The sequence below is a fragment of the Gymnoscopelus braueri genome, assembly GCF_963280865.1.
Source record: "Gymnoscopelus braueri genome assembly, chromosome: 5".
In the NCBI taxonomy this organism is placed as follows: domain Eukaryota; kingdom Metazoa; phylum Chordata; class Actinopteri; order Myctophiformes; family Myctophidae; genus Gymnoscopelus; species Gymnoscopelus braueri.
The window spans coordinates 1,060,677-1,081,400 of record NC_137606.1 but is presented as its reverse complement, the minus strand read 5'-3'; the positions used below and the strand labels follow the sequence as shown (position 1 = coordinate 1,081,400).

Here is a 20,724-nt window from a genome sequence, read left to right as displayed (position 1 = left end):
GCTATTGAAAAAACGCGCCTCTGCTGCTTGCTAATTAACAATAATGCATTGCACCTGTGTTGAACCTGGGATTTCCAGGCTGGGCCTGGGAATATACCATTTGACAAGATAGGGGAGAATATGGGAGATACAAGCAGTTTTGAAGAATGAAATACCCTGTGAAAGCAATAATTTTGCATTGGTAGTTATTTTACTGAAATTTAATAACAGAATAATCAACGCAGATAGACAGAGACATTCATGGATTTATTTTTTTATAAAAAATTTAAAAAAAAGTATAATATTTTTTTTTCTTTTTTTTTTCTTCCTGGAGCCAGGGTATGGCAGCTGCCATAGCCTGCCATACCCAATTGACGACTCTATTCTGAAAGTAGCCTACTCATTGCTATAGAGTGTTTGTTCAGTAACAGGAGTCTCCATGTCTCCCCAGCTCTTTAAAATGCATTTTGCCATTTTCATGTCGGGATACCAATGTTCCAATCAGGATACAGATTAAAAATTAAGCTGATAGATAGGTACTCTCTCCTGATTGGCTGAGATTTTGTCACCTACCTGAATTTTTTTTCCCTGTTTATTAAAGAGCTAGAGAGACGGGGAGACTCCTGTTACTGAACAAACACCATAGCAATGATTACTGATTACAAAATATAGTGCTTTAACCTTTTAACAAAAAACTTTTAGTTTTATCCCCAAAATATCACTTTACCCTACCCTCTCTTTTCTTTAAATCATTATTCTATTGTTATTACCTATGCTGCCGCATGCTTCATGGGGTGTGTAATTGATAGAAAATGAAGGCCTGTTAAACATGTAGTTTCATGTAGTTTTAAACATGTAGTTTCATGTAGTTTTAAACATGTAGTTTCAGGAGGTCCTGTTTACAGAAAGGCCTGTTAAACATGTAGTTTCATGTAGTGTTAAACATGTAGTGTTGTTGTTAGTAGGGATAAACACTGAAGCACCTGGGAGGAAGTGGACTAAGACAGGGGAGGAGCCAAATCTTCCTGAGTTCCTGTTTTAGACACAACAAATAAGGTTGTGTCCTCAGAGGCAAAAACAAAGGGGAAAAATGTTTGTAATTGTTTTGTTTTTTGTTTTTACCGAATGGGTTCCCAGATTGTTACCATAGAAACACATGACAGAAATGTGCTGGCAGCTAAAAATAATCATTATAAAACTGTGTTGTGAACCAATTTCAACAATTTTCTTGACCTGTAGTAGTTTTCCCCCATATTTTAAAGTTGCTTAATTAGTATCATTTGTTAACACATGTGAAGGAAGCAGCATTATTACATTGCTATTTCATGTCAACATGGTTGTGTTACAGCCTCTCAAATAAACCTGCAAAATAAAAAAAAGATGACACAACACAACAAGACAAGACACTCAAAGTGGTATTTATTATAATCTTTTTAACATGATGTTTATTTTCCTTTCTGCATCAATACAATAAAATAAACAATGCCATTTTTATTAGCAAATATACAAAAATAAACAAAATGAAAGAACTATGTGCAACTCAGCAGACATAAAAACACAAAAACAAGTAAAAGGACACTCAAATTGTAAATTTTCATAACAATTGTGTTTTTACTAAGAGTAACCTAACACCACCCTCATTATCAAACCTAAAGCGAGAAAAAATGAATAACGCTACTAAAACAAAATATGATTTTAAAATCCTAGTAAAGGTCCCAAATTCTTAAAAAGTTATTTTTTCCCCCAGTATACACTCTCAACAACCTCTCTTGCCACTGACTAATTGTTATAATTCATTACTTGAAAATGTTGCCATGGACCAAAAGAAGAATCTGTAATACTATTCGCTTATTTTACAACCCCTCCGGAACTGCTATGATATACAATCTTGGGCCTAACGGTAAATCAATGTTTAGAATTGTCAATAATTCTGTATGTATCCCCTCCCAATGAGTTTTCAATTTTGGATAATCCCAGAAAATGTGGGTATGATCTCCTTCTTGCTTGCAGTCCATCCTACACCTATCTTTTTATTCTTGTCAATTTCGGACTATCAATTTTCTTTATTTCCAAACTAAATTCTTTCCATATTAACAGCGCGGTCAAGAAAGAGGATCTTGACTGTAATGAAGCGGAGTGGCAGATATATTTTATGATAAATGCACACAAGTATAATAATTTTTTGTAAAAATTACAAATTTATATTTACAAAAGTCACAATTTGTGATTGCAAAACACATTTGTAAAAGAGAAAAAGTGCTCCTCGGAGCATAAGTCTCCGCCAGGTCAGGTAGGTTATTATGGCCTCCTGGTGGCGCTATAATAGGCCAATGTGAAAAGGGTGCCATTTATTCCTAGGCCGTGCACGCAATCGGACTCTGCATGCATGATTTGAGGCATTTTGTTCAAAAAATTTGTTTTGCTAAATTTGACCTGCTGGTGGTGCTATAACAGGCCAATGTTAAAAGGGTGGCATTTGTTCCTCAACGTAGTGCAAATGTGCATTCAAAGTTTCACCGCAATCGGACGCTGCGTTCATGATTTGTGGCATTTTGTTCAAAACGGGCCACTCCTGCAAACATTACATGTCAATGTTAGCCAATCAGGATGGAATATGAAAAATCAAACAGATCTGTCTTGATCACATGACTATAGAGATCATGTGTACCGATTTGCGTGAAATCTTGATCAAATCTGAAGGCTTAATATCAAAAAAAATGTTTTACATTAAGTCTGCCTCCTGGTGGCGCTATAAAAGGCAAATGTAAAAAATGCAGGGCAAAGGTTTTTCCTTGGCCTCTAGAGAGTGTGCATACAAAGTTTTACACTGATTGGTGCAGTTATAAGTAAAAACACGAATCGGCCTGTTACAGCGCCACCATGAGGTTGATTTGAACATTTTCAAATTGCATTTCTTCCTCTGCCTAATGGGAATGTGTGTACAAAATTTCACGGAAATTGCATGCTGTGTTCATGATTTGAGGCATTTTGTTCGAAACAGAGTACTCCTGCAAACTTTGAAAGACAATTTTTGCCAATCAGGATGGAATATGAAAAATCTGAAATGAGCCGTTTCTTTTAATGACTATAGAGATACTGTGTACCGGTTTTAATAACACATCTTACCAGACTGCAGTATCTACCTGTATATATGGATGGTTTTGATAACATATCTTACCAGACTGCAGTATCTTGTGTGGCTGTTGCTCCTGAGATGGAGGGTTGTCTATATCATCATAGATTACATCGTTCTGGGGATTCTCATAGACATAGATCACATCACCTGTCTCTTCCATCTCAATGTTTTCAGAGTCTAAAGCCACAGACATTTCTATCTTAATGGCTTGCATTCTAAAGTGATACGGTCCACTCCTTTACCTTTATGACTTAGATTCTAAAGTGATACGGTCCACTGCTTTACACACACTGAAGAAAAGTGATGTGTTGTCTCTCTTTAAAGTATTTGCCTTTCTTCCTCTTTTTCTGGTGCGCTCCTCCCTCAAGCTTAGAAACGCTTAGTTGGGTTTTTTACGTTTGGTTGTTGTGTTTAGAGAGTCCTAATTAAGTATTCATAACATATTGTTGGTTAATTATCACTATAAATGTGCATACAAAGAAACTGCAGTTGTGAAGGAAAAAAAAAACTCATTAGCCATGAACTCGTAGTTGCCAACTTCAAATATAAATATGATTATATTATGAATATAATAAGAAATAAATATGTGGGACAGAACACAATACATATGTTGGGATGGGTCTGTGTAAGACATGTGCTACTGATGAGCCATAGGTTACAAGCCATGGACACATAAGCAAAACAACAGAAAAATACTAACTTAAGGCTTAATGTTCACACTACTTTTAACTATAAAGTTATGTTCACACCACCTTTTACTGTATAAAGGTACAGTATGTTCACACGACCTTTTACTGTATAAAGGTATGTTCACACTACCTTTTACTGTATAAAGGTATGTTAACACTACCTTTTACTGTATAAAGGTATGTTCACATGACCTTTTACTGTATAAAGGTATGTTAACACTACCTTTTACTGTATAAAGGTATGTTCACACAACCTTTTACTGTATAAAGGTATGTTCACACGACCTTTTACTGTATAAAGGTATGTTCACACTACCTTCTACTGTGTAAAGGTATGTTCACTACCTTTTACTGTATAAAGGTATGTTCACTACCTTTTACTGTATAAAGGTATGTTCACACAACCTTTTACTGTATAAAGGTATGTTCACACTACCTTTTACTGTGTAAAGGTATGTTCACTACCTTTTACTGTATAAAGGTATGTTCACACTACCTTCTACTGTGTAAAGGTATGTTCACTACCTTTTACTGTATAAAGGTATGTTTAAACTACCTTTTACTGTATAAAGGTATGTTTAAACTACCTTTTACTGTATAAAGGTATGTTCACACTACCCTTTACTGTATAAAGGTATGTTCACACTACCTTTTACTGTATAAAGGTATGTTTAAACTACCTTTTACTGTATAAAGGTATATGTTCACACTACCTTTTACCAGGGGCGGACTGGAACCAAAATTCAGCCCTGGCATTTTGGTGTGAACCGGCCCACCCCTCCCCACCGTTTTGTCAACGGGGGGGGAAACGCGTCCCTCTGGTTGGTTCTTTTTCTCTCTTAATTATACAGAAAACCTCTCAACCTATAGGACACTCTAGTCAGATCAAACACTATATAGCTTCATAATATAAATGTCCTTGCTATTCTTGCCTGTCTTGTATTCGATTTAATTATATTATTCCTTAGCTCTGAAATCATGAAAATGATCTTTTCCCTTAAAGGGACCTGAAAAATATCCACACAAAGTCCATTTTGACAGGTATTACTATTCTTGTGGGAATTTAGTCAAATACACACACACACACACACACACACACACACACACACACACACACACACACACACACACACACACACACACACACACACACACACACACACACACACACACACACACACACACACACACACACACACACACACACACACACACACACACCTCCCATTTAATTTAGTTTATTTTATTTTATTAGGTGCATTTGTTATCAATCATTTACACACAAACCCGTCATCACTCAACATACCGTATATTATGCATTGCACCCCGAATAGTCCTTTTTTAGTTGAATGCTCATGTGTTGGTGAAGGTTTCTGTAGACACATTGTTTGACATCACATTGCAGACAACCACTGCTACTGCCTATAGTATTCTGAGTAAGAGTAGGTGCAAGAAAAGTCTTAACTCTTGACATTAGTTTTCAAAGGAGGAGCTTAGGCCTGGGCTTTCCACTCAGACCTGTAATGTTGGTCATAGATATTAAACTGTTTCTCACAAACCAATTGCCCTTTAACACTATGAAGGCACTTCACACTATGGTTTGTGCTGCTTTTAGAGCAAAGGAGGGATATTATTGTTGTTGTTTTTAAATGTTTGGTCCAAACTTCCATGTTCGATGCAAAATGAAGGACCACTGTAGGGCTCACACATATCCATAGACGTTAAAGGCTACTATTATAATAGGGCATCCTAGTGGGTCAGCTGGTTAGTGTGCATACAACATAGGCACAGGTATAGAGGTATACAGGTACGGGTATACACTCAACGTCATGGATTTGAATCTTGTTCATGAACTGTAGCACGCCATACTACTTCTCTGCCTTATACTAAAGGCAGCGATTCCTTGAAATAGTCTTCTGAAAAAAGGTAACTTATTACTGCGGACAAGCCGGACAGCAGGTCCAAATATTTGTGGCCCGTCTCCTCATTTCCATAATTATTTGGATAGAGGTGTTCAGTGGAAGAGGAGCTGTGAGTTTCCCATGGCGCCCTCTGCCGTTGCCTGGGGTCGGGGGGTCATGGCAAGAGGACGCATTTCTCAGCAATTTCCAGGATGTACAGGTTACACATCCCTGATTGGTCCTCGGTGTTACGCGTCTCCATGACAACCAGCCTTGTTGAAAGGATCAGAGAAGTTAATTAGTGGATGGCACAGCCAGTTTATTATTCTGATGCCGGGATTAACGTAATTAAACTCTAATAGACAGGATACAGCAAGGCCATCATGTATACACCAGTGTTGATTTTGACTGCACATTTTGATTTAGTTTTAGTCATAGTCTTTTGAATAAAATTCCATTTAGATTTGTCATATTTTAGTCATCTGAAAAGTTTTAGTTTTAGTCGACTAAATAACATAAGATTATAGTCTACTAAATATACAGTTTATTCAGTCAACTAAAATGCATGCTGAAAATAGCCGATCTACAAGCTCACAACGCGTCGCAGCACGACGCGTTGTGAGCTTGTAGATCGGCTATTTTCAGAGCGCAGCACCTGAGCGCAACCAAACATAAAATGACTTGTCTTTTAGTTCTACTGGATCTCTTCTCCACTAGTTCCCTCCCTGCCATCTTAGTCTAGTTTTTATTTGTTGATGAAATTGTCAGTATATTTAGTCTTAGTTTTAGGCATCGAAGCTTAGTTTTTATTTAGTTTTTATTTAGTTTTCGTCAGTGAAAAAAGGTAGTCGACGAACATTTTTCGCCATAGTTTTAATCAAAAATAGCAGATGTACAAGCTCACAGCGCGTCACTTTGTGCCGCGCTGCGAGCTTGTACATCTGCTATTTTTGAACATAATTTTTTTTTAAATCTTGAAACTGTGAGAACTACTGATTTTAGAAGGCATTTGTAGAATCGGCCTCAGGTCTTAATGGGTTAATTGAACTCAGAGAGTAAAAGACCTGTAAGGGTGTATGTGTGCCAACCTGTCTGTCCCCACCAGCCTGTAGATCTTCCTGGGGTCTTTTGTTTCCTGGATGACTTCACTGAAGTCCTCCGCTCTCCTCTGCCAGCCATGACGCCACACTGCCAGCAGAGAGTCCTCAAAATACACTACAGAGAGACAGAATGAAGGGGGGGGGGGGCAGTGAATGGACTGAATATTTAACTGAGTTTGGTAGAGAGCTACAATGCATGATTAATAGATGAATAGCTGGATACAGATAGATACATACATACGTACATACTTACTGTGAATACGTACATACATACTGTATATGCTCGTATGTAGGCTATGACAGACAGACAGACAGACAGACAGACAGACAGACAGACAGACAGACAGACAGACAGACAGACAGACAGACAGACAGACAGACAGACAGACAGAGACAGTGGGATGGCATCAATGGTCTGACATCTACAGCCATGTCATATATAATCTCAGACTTAGTTCTCACCTACAGCCTCCACATCAAAGGAGAAGGTAGCCTCTTGCGGCAGACTCCTGCTGCTCTTCAGCTCCCCCTCTAGGCCAACTATGTGTACAGACTCTGGAGGAAAGGAAGGGAGGCCTATTAGCCTGGTAGTTTAAAAGGTAGGAAACAACTCACTCAATACTGTATAGTTTAAAGCTAGAAGTTAATAGATACAGTATATATCTGTGTTATTATTCATGTCTTCACTGTTTTGCTTGATTTTTTTGCCATTATTTTAAATGTTTTTTGTTTTTGCTTTTGCTCTCCTTTTTGCTTTATTGTTAAATTATTATTGCTTTTCTGTAAAGCACTTCTGCTTTATTATAATTGTTTTGCTCTGTAAAGCACTTTGAGCTGCATTCATGTAATGAAAGGTGCTATATAAATAAAGTTTATTATTATTATTATTATTATTATTATTATTATTATTATTATTATTATATCCAGGATGAAATCTGCACACCAAAAAAAAATCATCATATACAGACATTTTCATGTGTATTTACCACTCCAAGTTATGGTGTCATTATAAGCATGTATCAGCTAATCAGCTAAGCCGGGTCAAATACAATGGAACGTTTTCATCTTTACAATGGAACCTTTTTGACAGGTAACTGCAGTTGAAGATAATAATGTTAATTGTGGGGAATTGTAGGAGATGTTCGGACTGGCACAACAGCTGTCTGAAATCATTCACTCAACTACTCCCTATATGAATTTTATTACATTCAATACATTGAGCTATGTTTACCAGCTCGATGTAGATATTTGTTGGACTGTTTGAATGAGGTAGTTCCTGCTCTTGTAAAATGAAACTGAAATAAAAGTGTAACACTTCTTAAAGGGAAGATACATTGAAGCCTTGGATCAAATAAACATAGCGGCAATATAGAAGAATGTTCTAATGAATTTGAAATCAGGCGTTTGAGATCACTTTACCAGATTTGTGCCTTGTCTGAGTCATATAATAGATATGTTTGTGATACATAATATACTTTGTTCTGGATTGTTGTAATGGCAAAGTTATAATGGCAAACTATTTCATTAGGTTATTCTGGAGTCTATCAGATTCTGATAGACACCAGAATAACCCAATGAAAGATTTTCTGAATACAAAACTCTTTCACATAGACAACAAATGTACAAACGTATATTTACTTACTTTCTAAGAGAACGAGCAATGAGCTATTGTCCAACTGGTTCACCTGCACTACATCTGTGCATCGATTCTCTGTGCACGCACACACACGCACACACGCACGCGCACACACACACACACACACACACACACACACACACACACACACACACACACACACACACACACACACACACACACACACACACACACACACACACACACACACACACACACACACACACACACACACACACACACACACAATTTATGGGTATACTTTTTATGATGAAACCACAGGCCATAAGATTAGACTTTTAAATCATACAGAAACGCAGCTGGTTGCTGAAACGGAGCATTAACAATAAAAGATAACCCGCACTCTGCCACTTGCAAGGTACGCGTACGCTGATTTATTAAGGCAACGTTTCGGTCACACACAACCTTCCTCAGGCAGCAATGCATTGAAACTGAGCATTGAAATTGTGACATAGCTGCATACTCTAGCTACCACTAATAGATTCATAGTTTATGAATTAATCATTCAAAATCTGCTTACCCAAGCCAGTGCTGGTGAACCAGGAAGTGTTGGAGTTAAGGTTAATGTTGTCTACGGTGATTGGCTGGTTGGGACCAGGCCCCCGGGACACAGCGATACAGACCAGAGGGTACTCCTCCTTGGGAACCACCAGCATCTGGAACACTCGCAGGGGGCTGGGCAATGGGAAGTCAAAATTCTGGGACCGGAGGACATGAAAATGAATGTGACAACCATCCACACAGCCCCTAAACCTAAGCCCTCAATGCCTAATCCTAACCCTGACCCCAACATGAATCTTTTCCCAATTGTAACCTTAGCTCCAAAAAGCTTTGTTAACCATGAAAATGACATCTGTGTGGGGTCCAGGACAATGGTCCTCACAAGGTCGAATTCTCAAATTCTACCATACTTGTGGGGACATCTGGCCTACTCATACGTATTGCAATACCTGGTACCTGTGCATGCACGCACGCACGCATGTATGCATGTACGAGCGTGCGTGCACACACACACACACACGCACACGCACACGCACACGCACACGCACACGCACACGCACACGCACACGCACACGCACACGCACACGCACACACAGTCTTGACTTCTGACCGATGGAGGAGCATGACATTGAAGTCAAAGTCATGAAGTAGAGGGCATTTTGTACAGAGCCTCACTGGGTGCAAAGATTAACCCCAAAATTAATGAACACTGATTATTTTACTGTGTACCTTGATGAGCATGAACTTGTGCATGGGCTCATACCACTGCAGAAGCACCACACTGGACTCCAGAGCACAGCACAGGAACACACAGCCTCGCTGCACGTTACCAACTATAGGAGGGAGGAGAGAACTCTGGGGGATTATCTCAAATTCATCACAAGAACATTTTTAAAGAACATATCAGATGCATTAGCTCATCTTACCTGCTGAGCAGGTCTTGCACCCTTTGGTGTCAGGTATTTTACATGTTACTGCATGTTTCCTGAAAATAGGGAAAATTGATTAAAGGTCATTTGTACAGAAGAAGTTAATAAAAAATACTGTCTGTCAAAATTCCAAAAGCGGAGTCATATGGAGAAAAAAAAAAAAGGTTGGTGAAGATTGTAATACAAATACTGCATATACTGTATTAACACTCATTCAAGTCTTGCCCATGTACGTTTTTTGTACGCTTTTGCAACAGGTCTTTCAGTAACAAATCACATTGAGTTTTAATTTCTACATCAAACTTCTACAAAGACTGATTCACGCTCTGGTGACAAAATGATTTTTAGAAAATGCATTATTTTTGTTGCATACAGCATCACATCAGAGTGACAGAGAGAAAAGAGTGAGTCAATTTGGTAAAGTGGCTTGTTCCCGATCAGTGGTTAAAGTATTACCTAGGTAACAATCTGTGCGTTGGCAGGGCAACCATCCTCTGATCTCGTCGTGCCTGCTCATACAACTCCTTCAAGGAATGTGAGTAGAGCTGAGATGACTTTCCTGGACACAAAAATAGGTCATATAGCATGCAGCCATATAGTTTAGATGAAGGCATCAAAATAATGCCCCTCCTTTATTTAATCAGGGTGTACAGTAAAATCTGTGCTAATTTAACTCTGAGAGAGTTAAGGTAACACTCTCAATTTTACTGTGTAGGTGTAGATTGGTGTTTTTTTGTTTTTTGTGTGATATTTTTGGGGCTTTTTCTGCCTTTATTGATAGAGATAGTACACTGACAGGGAATGGGGAGAGAGAGATGGGGAGTGACACGCAGCAAACGTCCGGGCTGTGCCTGCTGTTTTAAGGGAGTCCTGGCCATATGGAGGTGGTAAAGGTGTCAATTAAATGAAGCAATGGGAAACTGTATGCCAGAACAGGAAACTGGTGTGCCACCTTCTGGAAACCTGGGACTGTAGTTACGTATTATGTTCCCCATAAAAATATAAACACATAAACTCATTTAAAAGCCATTAATCAAGGAATACAGTTGAACTGCAGTGGCCAATGATATACTGCATAATTTGCAGGTCAATCATTTGGGATTTTAATATAATTGATTGCAATGAGATGGCTCAAATGGCTTTACTGAGACACAGAGAGCATGGTTAACGATGATGCAACTATAGTTAACTTCTCTTTGCCCTTTAACCACTTTCATTGATTAGTCAGAAATGTAAACAGCACATGGTACAGTAAGAAATTAAAGCTTCAAACCTCTAATATTAATAACCATGTCATTATAGGCATTGGGCAAAGAATGTCAAAATGGTAAAAAAAAACGTTGAAGATAGCTGATCTACAAGCTGTTTATAGATTGGCTATTTTGTCTCTTCGTCGTACGATGAAGTAAATAGTGGTAAGACTTACCAGAAACAGACATGAGGACATTATTAATGATGTACACATAGGTACACTTCCCTGGATACAACTGAGAGAGACAGAAAGAAGACATCAATCAATCAAAGTCTATCAGTTCGTCTATCTATCCATCCATCCATCCATCCATCCATCCATCCATCCATCCATCCAACCAACCAAAGGTTTTCATGTCTCCCTTCACCTTAATTTGTCAAAATATCCAAACATTTTAACTGTGAACCCAAACTTTCAAAGGGTTAAGGTTACGGTTTCTGCTTGGACACACTGCAGAAACCTGTAAAGGGTACAAATATTTTCAATTAATTCAGTTTACTTAGTTATAAGGCTACTAATCTATTCACCTTGGAAAACCACTCAATCTGTACAGTATACCCATGGAATTACACACTAGACCTAAATAAACACTGACTATGCAAAGCTCTATTACTTCTATAGATGGAAACTTAATCAAGGTTACTTACTAGCTCCATTGTGGCCTCTGAGCCATTGAGGTTGAGGGTGTAGATTCCTTCCTCTGCACCCAGGATCAGATGCTGATCTAAGGAGAGAGCAGAAACAGTTACACATGATTTGGAATGTAGATATGCAGACAGCAGACAGAACGACAGACAGACAAAACAAGCAGACAGAAAGACGGTCAGCAAAACAAGCAGACAGAAAGACAGACAGTCGGATGCAATAAGGAGACAGAAAGACAGCAAAACAAGCAGATAAAAAGCCACTGAAACCCTATACTTAGTTGACCGGATTCCCAAGGGCTCTATACCACCTGTACAGTCTATAATAAATATCTTTGCCGAAAATAACTGATCTACAAGATCGCAATGTCATGCAACGCAACAGACTGTGAGCTTGTAGATCGGCTATTTTTGCACGAATGATCCCCCCAGAATAGGGAGTGATGCTATGGTTCATTTGGTTATTAATTTGTGTACAGTAACCTACCTTTGGTAGCTGGATTTTCCCAGGTGGTTGAACAGCTGACTTTGAGAGGGCAGCCATGGAATACCTTCTTAAAATACACCTGGAATAGAATGGTGGAAACTATTACTGTATATTACATCATCTTACATAATTGATGATATAACACTACGCAACTGAATGTAGAACCAGGTTAGATTTTATTTAATTAGATTTTAATTACAAAAATAAATGTGACCACCATAAAAACAATGTACTCACACTTTCACCAAATAATTTCTGTTTTAGACAATGTACCTCAGACACGGAACATTATTAATGTAATGACATATTTAAAAAAGGATCCCTGGCTAATAAGCCTTATTATGTATGCCTTAACACATTATAATTGCCTTCTATAACTAAATCTTAATTTACAGATGCATGTGCAAATGAAAACCAACTTAATACTTTCTAAGGTAATATGAGCATCAACTCAATGTTTTAAATATGTTTTATTTGCACATGCATTCCATACATTCCATAAGGCTGGACCACACATGGACAAATGACATCTTGAACTTGCAGCGGGCATTGTCCCTCTTGAGTAAAAGATTAAATGTTTCTAAAATAAATGTAAAAAAAATTGTTATAGAGGGCAATTATGCATTGTAATGTATTAAGGCATATAAGGCTTAAAGGTGTGTGTGTGTGTGTGTGTGTGTGTGTGTGTGTGTGTGTGTGTGTGTGTGTGTGTGTGTGTGTGTGTGCGTGCGTGCGTGCGTGCGTGCGTGCGTGCGTGCGTGCGTGCGTGCGTGCGTGCGTGCGTGCGTGCGTGCGTGCGTGCGTGCGTGCGTGCGTGCGTGCGTGCGTGCGTGCGTGTGGATAAGATATATATCATATCATTTATAATGATGCTACTCTGCATCTCCCCCAGTAATAAGCGATAACGGTTGCGCATCTTTTGCTGGAGCTAACATCAGGGGCAAGCAGGCAATAACCCAGTGCTCTTATCCCATACAGAATGCTTAGGAAGCATGATGTAAGATCAATTCAACTCACTGGGGGTTTCTTTGGGACAGGGCTGACACATTCCACTGGCTCCTGGGAACGGACGGAGGTAAACATAATCAGAGACAATTTGAGAAGACACTTACTCTACATTCTGCACAAATTCAATTTAGCTTGTTTGTTTTGACTGTAACTGCTATCATGTATCTTCTCTGTGGAAACCTCATTATGTCCAAAACTGTTACTTTTCAGGATTCAAATAAAAAAATTGCAAAAGTAGCAGATCTACAAGCTCAAAATGCGGCGCTTCGCGTTGCATTTTGAGCTTGTTCCCATCGTATCGTTATTTCCATAATAAGATAATAAGATAATAAGAGGTTTCTGGCCGACAGCAACGATATTATAATACAATACTATAATTTGCAGTTGCCAAAAGTACGTATGTTTCACAGTTACAATACAGTACCTTTGTATGATGTTGTCTTCTTCTGGGATCTTTAGGAGGAAGCTGTGGAGGGAGGAGCTCTGCTGCACCATCAGTGTGCTGGACCTGGAAGGATACAGGGTCTGTAAGACACACACACACACACACACACACACACACACACACACACACACACACACACACACACACACACACACACACACACACACACACACACACACACACACACACACACACACACACACACACACACACTATATTCAATTCACAAGTTTGATTGCATTAGAATGAAGTATACAGTAAATCAGTCGAATTTGGTATAACAACTCATGTTACTGGAAAGCAGAAAAGGTGAAAGTAAACAAAATAGTTGATGCTGTAAGCGCGAGGTAGTCCAAGTACAGTTGTAACTCAGGTCTGTTTTAGCCTACTACGAATAGAGGGTTTATGTCGCTAAAGAAATATCATAATCGACGGCACACCTGAGTTGATATGTCTTGTGGAGCGCGGTCTGGGCTTGGGTCGAGTGTGCGTGCCACTGGAGGTCCTCAGGAGAGGGGAGGGGGCGTACAGGGAACAGGGGGTCCGTGCTCGCTCCTCTTCCCCAGCCATACTCTCCTCTGAGCTGGTGCGGGCCTTAGGCTGCAGGGGCACAAACAACAACAAATAAGAATACTCTACGTCAGGGGTACTCAAATACAAATCTTTAAGACTTTCTTCAATAAGTCAAGTAAGGCCAGTCATAAGCAGTGGTGGATAAAGTACTCAAATGTTTTACTTGAGTAAAAGTATCAATACCACAATGCAGAAATACTCTGTTACAAGTACAAGTCCAGTATTCAAAATGTACTTGAGTAAAAGTAACAAAGTATTGGCATCAAAAGTACTTAAAGTACCAAAAGTAAAAGAACAGAAATGTTTGAAAATCACAGATCTACAAGCTCACAACGCGTTGCGATGCGACGCGTTGTGAGCTTGTAGATCAACTATTTTCAAATAGCCTATGTAGAAAATAGTTATGTTTTATAGTTATAGTTTTAGTTTTATAATATAATAATGTATATCTACAAATTAGTAACTAAAGTTTTCAAATAATTGTAGTGGAGAATTTGTACTTAAGTACATTACTTGAGTACATGTACTTAGTTACTTTACACCACTGGCCATAAGGCACATAATACATGTTTGTATAACTACAACTAACATTGTGTTCAGTTGTTAAACACTCAGGTTCAATGTCATTTGAACCTTTGAGATTTGATTAGGCTACGCTATAAGTGTGTCCATTGGAGGGGAGCTTCCCCGGGTCCATTTGGTTCCATTTATTTTGTACACTTACTTTGTAATCTTTGTGATCGAGGCTGCATAATATTAGAACCGCCTGTTCTGTCCTTTTAGATGGACTGACTTGTTATGTCCAGCTTAATACTTTGGACATTTATTTATTTCATCTATTACATCTACTGCAGTCATACAGAGGAGATGTAGATGAATGCTTCATATGCCTGCTTTGTAGTATTATAGATAAAAGAGTGCTTTTACAGTACCTTTGGAGGAAGTGGGGGTGGGATGTCATCGGCTGGTATCGTCTCACTGTTAAGATACAGAGATGGGGTTGTCTTGTCTTCATAATGTAATAAGAAAAACATTAATATGTATGAGATGCTGCTTTTTAGCTGAAGGAGCTTACCTGGAGGCATGCAATGTAGGTCTGAAGAGAGGAGGAGTGAAAACAAAGCCTCAAGTCAGTCGTGAAGTCCAAACACTTGTACTCTAAACCGATGTACATACACGTACATACAGTAGATTGTATGTCACATATGCCATGCTCTTACTAACTGTGATTAAGTGAATAGGTGTGTACATAATAGTGTAGTATCCTTACACGTCTACGTCATCATAGTCATCATCAGAATCTGTGTCCTGGTCTCTGGGAAAGAGAAAGAGAGAGAGAGAGAGAGAGAGAGAGAGAGAGAGAGAGAGAGAGAGAGAGAGAGAGAGAGAGAGATATTGATTGATTGATTGATTGATTGATTGATTGATTGATTGATTGATTGATTGATTGATTGATTGATTGATTGATTGATTGATTTTTTGATTGATGTACTTTAACTTTATTTAGTAAGACATGAGAACAACAGTACATGGAAGTACAAATTCACAATACAAGGTCTACTAAACTGGAAGACTCATAAAGCACTAAGCTTGTTTAAAATGAGATCCCCATGCACACTAATCATGATGACATATAAGAGACAGGCAGATATACACACTACTATACAGAACGTCATACAATCAGCTTACAGGTTACTGGTAAGAAAAATTAAAAATATGTACAAGAGAAAAAAGAGGAAGAGTTCGGGGAGGGGGGGTTAGGTTAAGACTTTGACAGGGGAGAGAGAGAGAGAGAGAGAGAGAGAGAGAGAGAGAGAGAGAGAGAGAGAGAGAGAGAGAGGGTAGAGTGATCCAGTCGGAGACAGAGACAACAGACAAAGGAGAAAAGTACTTGTTCAGATTGTTCATTCTATTCATGCTGATTATTAATTATTATTAATTACTTTCATTAGACTGTGATATTATGTAAGCAGAAAAGAGAGTTAGTTACCTCACAGGACTTTTGTCAGACCTGGCAGATCTAGATGATGGCAGTAACTGCATGCAGAAAACAAGGGGAGAGTAAAAACACTGTAAGACTTACTGACCTTTTGATATAATTTGCATGCATTTACTTCATGTGTATGAAAGTGAAAGGCAACCTGCAAATACATTTGAATTGACTTTTGCTAAAGTCACACTAGAATATGCATTTTATTTAACATTGAAACATTCAGTCTGCTCCAGCAATGCTGAGCCCTCAACACAAACGTACTGTTGCCTCTGGTGAATTCTTGTTCACTGGCCTTTGGGTGTAGATCTGTTCCACTGAGCACCAAATAGAAAGAATAACCAATGATTAATACACAAAAACTATAAATATCTCTTTCATATAACAAAACGGGTCATTTTGGTTGAAGAAACCAGTGGTGGATTTTTTTTACAAAAAAATCCAAACATTTTTTTTTTTCCAGAAATTTTTGTAAAAGTATCAATACCACAATTTAGAAGTTCTCTGTTACTGTACAAGTAAAAGGCCTGTGTTCAAAATATTACTTGAGTAAAAGTACAAAAGTATTGGCATCAAAATATACTTAAAGTACCAAAACTAATAGTACTTAAATGTTTGAAAATAGCCAATCTACAAGCTCAAAACGCGTCACATAGCTTGTAGATTGGCTATTTTCAAATAGCCTATGTATAAAACAGGGCTAAAGTGGTATGTTTCATAATATAATGATTTATATCCGCAAAGTATCTATTAACTAAAGTTTTCAAATAATTGTAGTGGAGTAAAAGTATAATATTTGCCTCTGAGATGTAGTGGAGTAGAAGTAAAAGTACAGAAAAATGGAAACACTCCAGTAAAGTAAAAGTACCTCAAAACTGTACTTAAGTACTTGAGTAAATGTACTTAGTTACTTTACACCACTGGAAGAAACCATTAAATATAGACAAACTGTATCTCCCTATTTGGTGAGTGAAATCAAATGTACTCTCAGTCAAGGACAATATGAGTGCAACATTGTGTGCTGTGTCTGGTTATGTGTGAGATGACAACTCATAAACTCATGACATGACAAAGGAGCTTGGTTAGTTCACACAGATGTAATAGGAACTGTTGATCATGGTTAGTAAAGTATCATATCTCTTGTCTTACAGCTGATGTCAGAGTTGGTCCTCTCTGCCTGGTTGTGTTTATTTATAGACTGGATTCTCTTCATATAGCCTGAGACTGCCACCTAGGAACAACAACAAATGTCCATTTTATGTTGAGCCATATAACCCAGAAGACAAAGTACAGAGTTTGCACAGATGCTGGATGCCCTCGAATGTATTTACATTTCTGAGTTTTGTATGAGCTACAGGAAAAGGTCAGGTCAGAAGAGGTACTGTAAGATAATTTGAGTTTCAACCAAATTATATATTTTGTTTACTTAACCCATTAAGACCGGGAACACATCTTTGTCATTTTAGATTTTAGCCATAGCCATTATTTTACACTTTGGCTATTCAAAAATAGCAGATCTACAAGCTCATAGCGCTGCACTATATTTTTTAAAGTGAACATTCGTAACTCAAATCTTTGCTTCTGGGGGTCCCTGGAACAACATATTTTTGAAATACATATCATTTTGGGGGTCCTTGACATGAAAAAGGTTAGAACCACTGATATTATAGCAACTTGTGTTTCAGAAAACTGTTAAGATTTAGAAGACATTTTGTAAAAATCCCCAGAAGCAAAGATTTGAGTTGCAAATGTTTGCTTTAAAAAAAAAATATATATATTCAAAGATTTGCACAAATGTTCACGATTTTTAAAAAATAGCAGTTTTTTAGCAATTTTTTTAATAGCCCAAAGAAATCTATAAAATGCTTTCCCGGTCTTAATGGGTTAAACCCCTGCAGCATGTTGTTATTGGACAATGAGGTGATGTTGAGACAATAAGATAATTACATTTCTAATCTATTCTATTCTAGTGAGTGTTTGTTTTTTTAATCTAGTGAGTACAGTACCTCCTCGTCTTCCTCCGGGACCATACAGCCCTTCAATTTCTCTGGGTGTCTCAACTTCTCCAGCAGGTCCAGAGTAAGCTCCTGGCTCAGACGCTGTTGAGTCATAAACATGTGCTGTGGGGAGGGAGTGGATGAGAGAGAGTTTTTTTAACATACCATAATCATTCTGAGAACTTCGAGGAAGTAGAAGAAGGTTTTATAATAATGTTGACATTGAAAAAGTACTGACTGAGAGCATCTTGGAGGCGCTAGGCCTCTTCTTAGGGTTCCTCACCAACATGGCCTTCACAAAGTTATAGAACATGGTAGACCTAAAAGATAAACCACATTGACAATGGTTCACAATGTAGCAAAAAGATCTTTACAGTCTTATTAGACTGCAATCTTCATATTTCATAGTTGAGCTTGCAACAACATAGAAAATAGTCTGGCAATGACATTCATTTCTTTCTGGGGAAAACTTGTATGAGTGAGATATTTTGATTATTGTAACCGTCTGCACAACCAGGAAATGCCTGGTGAGGTGAAATTGAAACTTTTGAGTGTAAAAATTGGATTGCAGATGATAATCTATGCATGCTTATTTTTCTGTGAATCTCTTTCATTTTTCGAACCAGCATTGTTCTTGCACATTTGTACTTTAAAAATGAATGAGGTGAGCTTAAATACACTGCCAATTTGGCCCGCTGCTTGACACGTCGGCCACATAGTGGTGTGCTAAGCTTGCATGTAATTTGTAAACCTCTGAAGTGTATTTGCCTGAACTAGCTCATAGACTACGCATCATTTGTGTGACTTCACTCACAAACTGCACACATGACTATTGATAGCTAAAGATGAACATCATGGAGACATGGACATGGAGGCCGCAATTGTTTTTAGACAGTGTCTTGTTATCATCTGCTAGCATTTCCGTAGCAACAAGAATAAGAACAAAAACAACTAAGAGCCGGCCCTGGGATAATAAATGCAGGTCAAGTGAACCGACATTGAATCCAACTGATTGACAGATATCATAGGAACTTAATATAGGCTTAGTTTGCAACTACAGTTAAAAATTATCCTTAGCGTGTACTCTACCATTTGGATTTGTCCTTCAGTTTAGGAGGCTGGTAGCCACTCTTGGACATGAGAAACAGGACACTGGAAAAAGATACACAAGAACCATATGAATGATAAACAAAGAGAGAGAGAGTGCGTGTGTGTGTGTGTGTGTGTGTGTGTGTGTGTGTGTGTGTGTGTGTGTGTGTGTGTGTGTGTGTAGTGCGTGCGTGCGTGCGTGCGTGCGTGCGTGCGTGCGTGCGTGCGTGCGTGCGTGTGTGTGTGTGTGTGACATTATGTGAGTTTTTGTATGTTTCTACAGTACACCTGAACATGGGTGCAGCACATAGGCCTATTTATGTTGGCTGGTTTGTTTACATTTTTCCTTTTTTCTTTTTCTTTTTCTTGATGTATTGTATACCACATTGTGCGGAAAATAACAGATCTACAAGCTCACAACGCATCGCAGTGCGACCCTTTAACCACTTAAACCCCTGCAGCTTCCCTATTGCGGACAAGCTCACAACCAACCAACGCGCTGCAACACGTTGGTTGTGAGCTTGTGGATCGGCTATTTTCAGCCAAAGCTTTCCCCACAATAACAGCAAACAGAAAAGACACTATAGAGCCCTGGGCTCTGAGGGACTCCGCTCAACCATATAGGGTTTACGTGGTTAATGATGAGATGGAGCAAGCGTGTGTTGTATGCAGTGGTGGAAAGTAACTAAGTACATTTACTTAAGTATTGTACTTGAGTACGATTTTGAGGTATTTGTACTTTACTTGAGTATTTCCAATTTCCCATACTTATACTTATACTCCACTACATAGGCAAATATTGTACTTTTACTCCACTACAATTATTTCAAAACTTCAGTTACTAGTTACTTTGCAGATATAAATTATTACATTATAAAACATACATTACCCACTTTAGCCCTATTTTCTATCTAGGCTTTTTGAAAATAGCAGATCTACAAGCTCACAACGCGTTGCATTGCGACGCGTTGTGAGCTTTTAGATCTGCTATTTTCAAACATTTTAGTACTTTTACTTTTGGTACTTTAAGTACATTTTGATACCAATACTTTTTACTTTTACTCAAGTACATTTTGAATTCCGGACTTTTACTTGTAACAGAGTAGTAGTATTGATACTTTTACTTGAGTAAAACATTTGAGTACTTTTTCCACCACTGATTGTATAGTGACACCCCACCAGTGAGTGGGTGGTGGAAAGTTGTGCAATTTTCCAGAGGGGCCCGAAGACAGAACACCTCGCGGTTTTCTGGCAATGGTGTGACCCCTGTCCGCCGGGTGGGGCTTCCCACGCTCCTAGCGACAAATGGACACTTCTGAACACTTGGATGTGTGTGTGTGTGTGTGT

The 20,724-nt window shown here is 38.5% G+C and overlaps 1 protein-coding gene across 3 annotated transcripts in view; it reads right to left on the bottom strand.

The window, feature by feature from the left end:
- Window positions 1-5,033: 5,033 nt before the first annotated feature.
- The window catches only part of map4k1 (mitogen-activated protein kinase kinase kinase kinase 1), a 35,158-nt gene continuing 19,467 nt past the window's right edge, over window positions 5,034-20,724 (bottom strand). For all 3 annotated transcript variants that reach the window (XM_080429568.1, XM_080429570.1, XM_080429569.1), the window contains 23 exons: window positions 19,378-19,440; window positions 18,527-18,608; window positions 18,298-18,411; window positions 17,441-17,522; window positions 16,556-16,608; window positions 16,292-16,338; window positions 15,572-15,616; window positions 15,377-15,397; window positions 15,234-15,279; window positions 14,169-14,328; window positions 13,708-13,808; window positions 13,293-13,334; window positions 12,276-12,354; window positions 11,792-11,868; window positions 11,319-11,379; window positions 10,349-10,451; window positions 9,890-9,948; window positions 9,693-9,796; window positions 8,983-9,160; window positions 8,448-8,516; window positions 7,268-7,360; window positions 6,794-6,920; window positions 5,034-5,977 (listed from right to left, as the gene is read on the bottom strand). In XM_080429568.1, coding sequence (XP_080285694.1) covers window positions 5,881-5,977; window positions 6,794-6,920; window positions 7,268-7,360; window positions 8,448-8,516; window positions 8,983-9,160; window positions 9,693-9,796; window positions 9,890-9,948; window positions 10,349-10,451; window positions 11,319-11,379; window positions 11,792-11,868; window positions 12,276-12,354; window positions 13,293-13,334; window positions 13,708-13,808; window positions 14,169-14,328; window positions 15,234-15,279; window positions 15,377-15,397; window positions 15,572-15,616; window positions 16,292-16,338; window positions 16,556-16,608; window positions 17,441-17,522; window positions 18,298-18,411; window positions 18,527-18,608; window positions 19,378-19,440 — 1,903 coding nt within the window. In that variant the 3' untranslated portion in view covers window positions 5,034-5,880. The remainder of the gene's footprint in view (window positions 5,978-6,793; window positions 6,921-7,267; window positions 7,361-8,447; window positions 8,517-8,982; window positions 9,161-9,692; window positions 9,797-9,889; window positions 9,949-10,348; window positions 10,452-11,318; window positions 11,380-11,791; window positions 11,869-12,275; window positions 12,355-13,292; window positions 13,335-13,707; window positions 13,809-14,168; window positions 14,329-15,233; window positions 15,280-15,376; window positions 15,398-15,571; window positions 15,617-16,291; window positions 16,339-16,555; window positions 16,609-17,440; window positions 17,523-18,297; window positions 18,412-18,526; window positions 18,609-19,377; window positions 19,441-20,724) is intronic.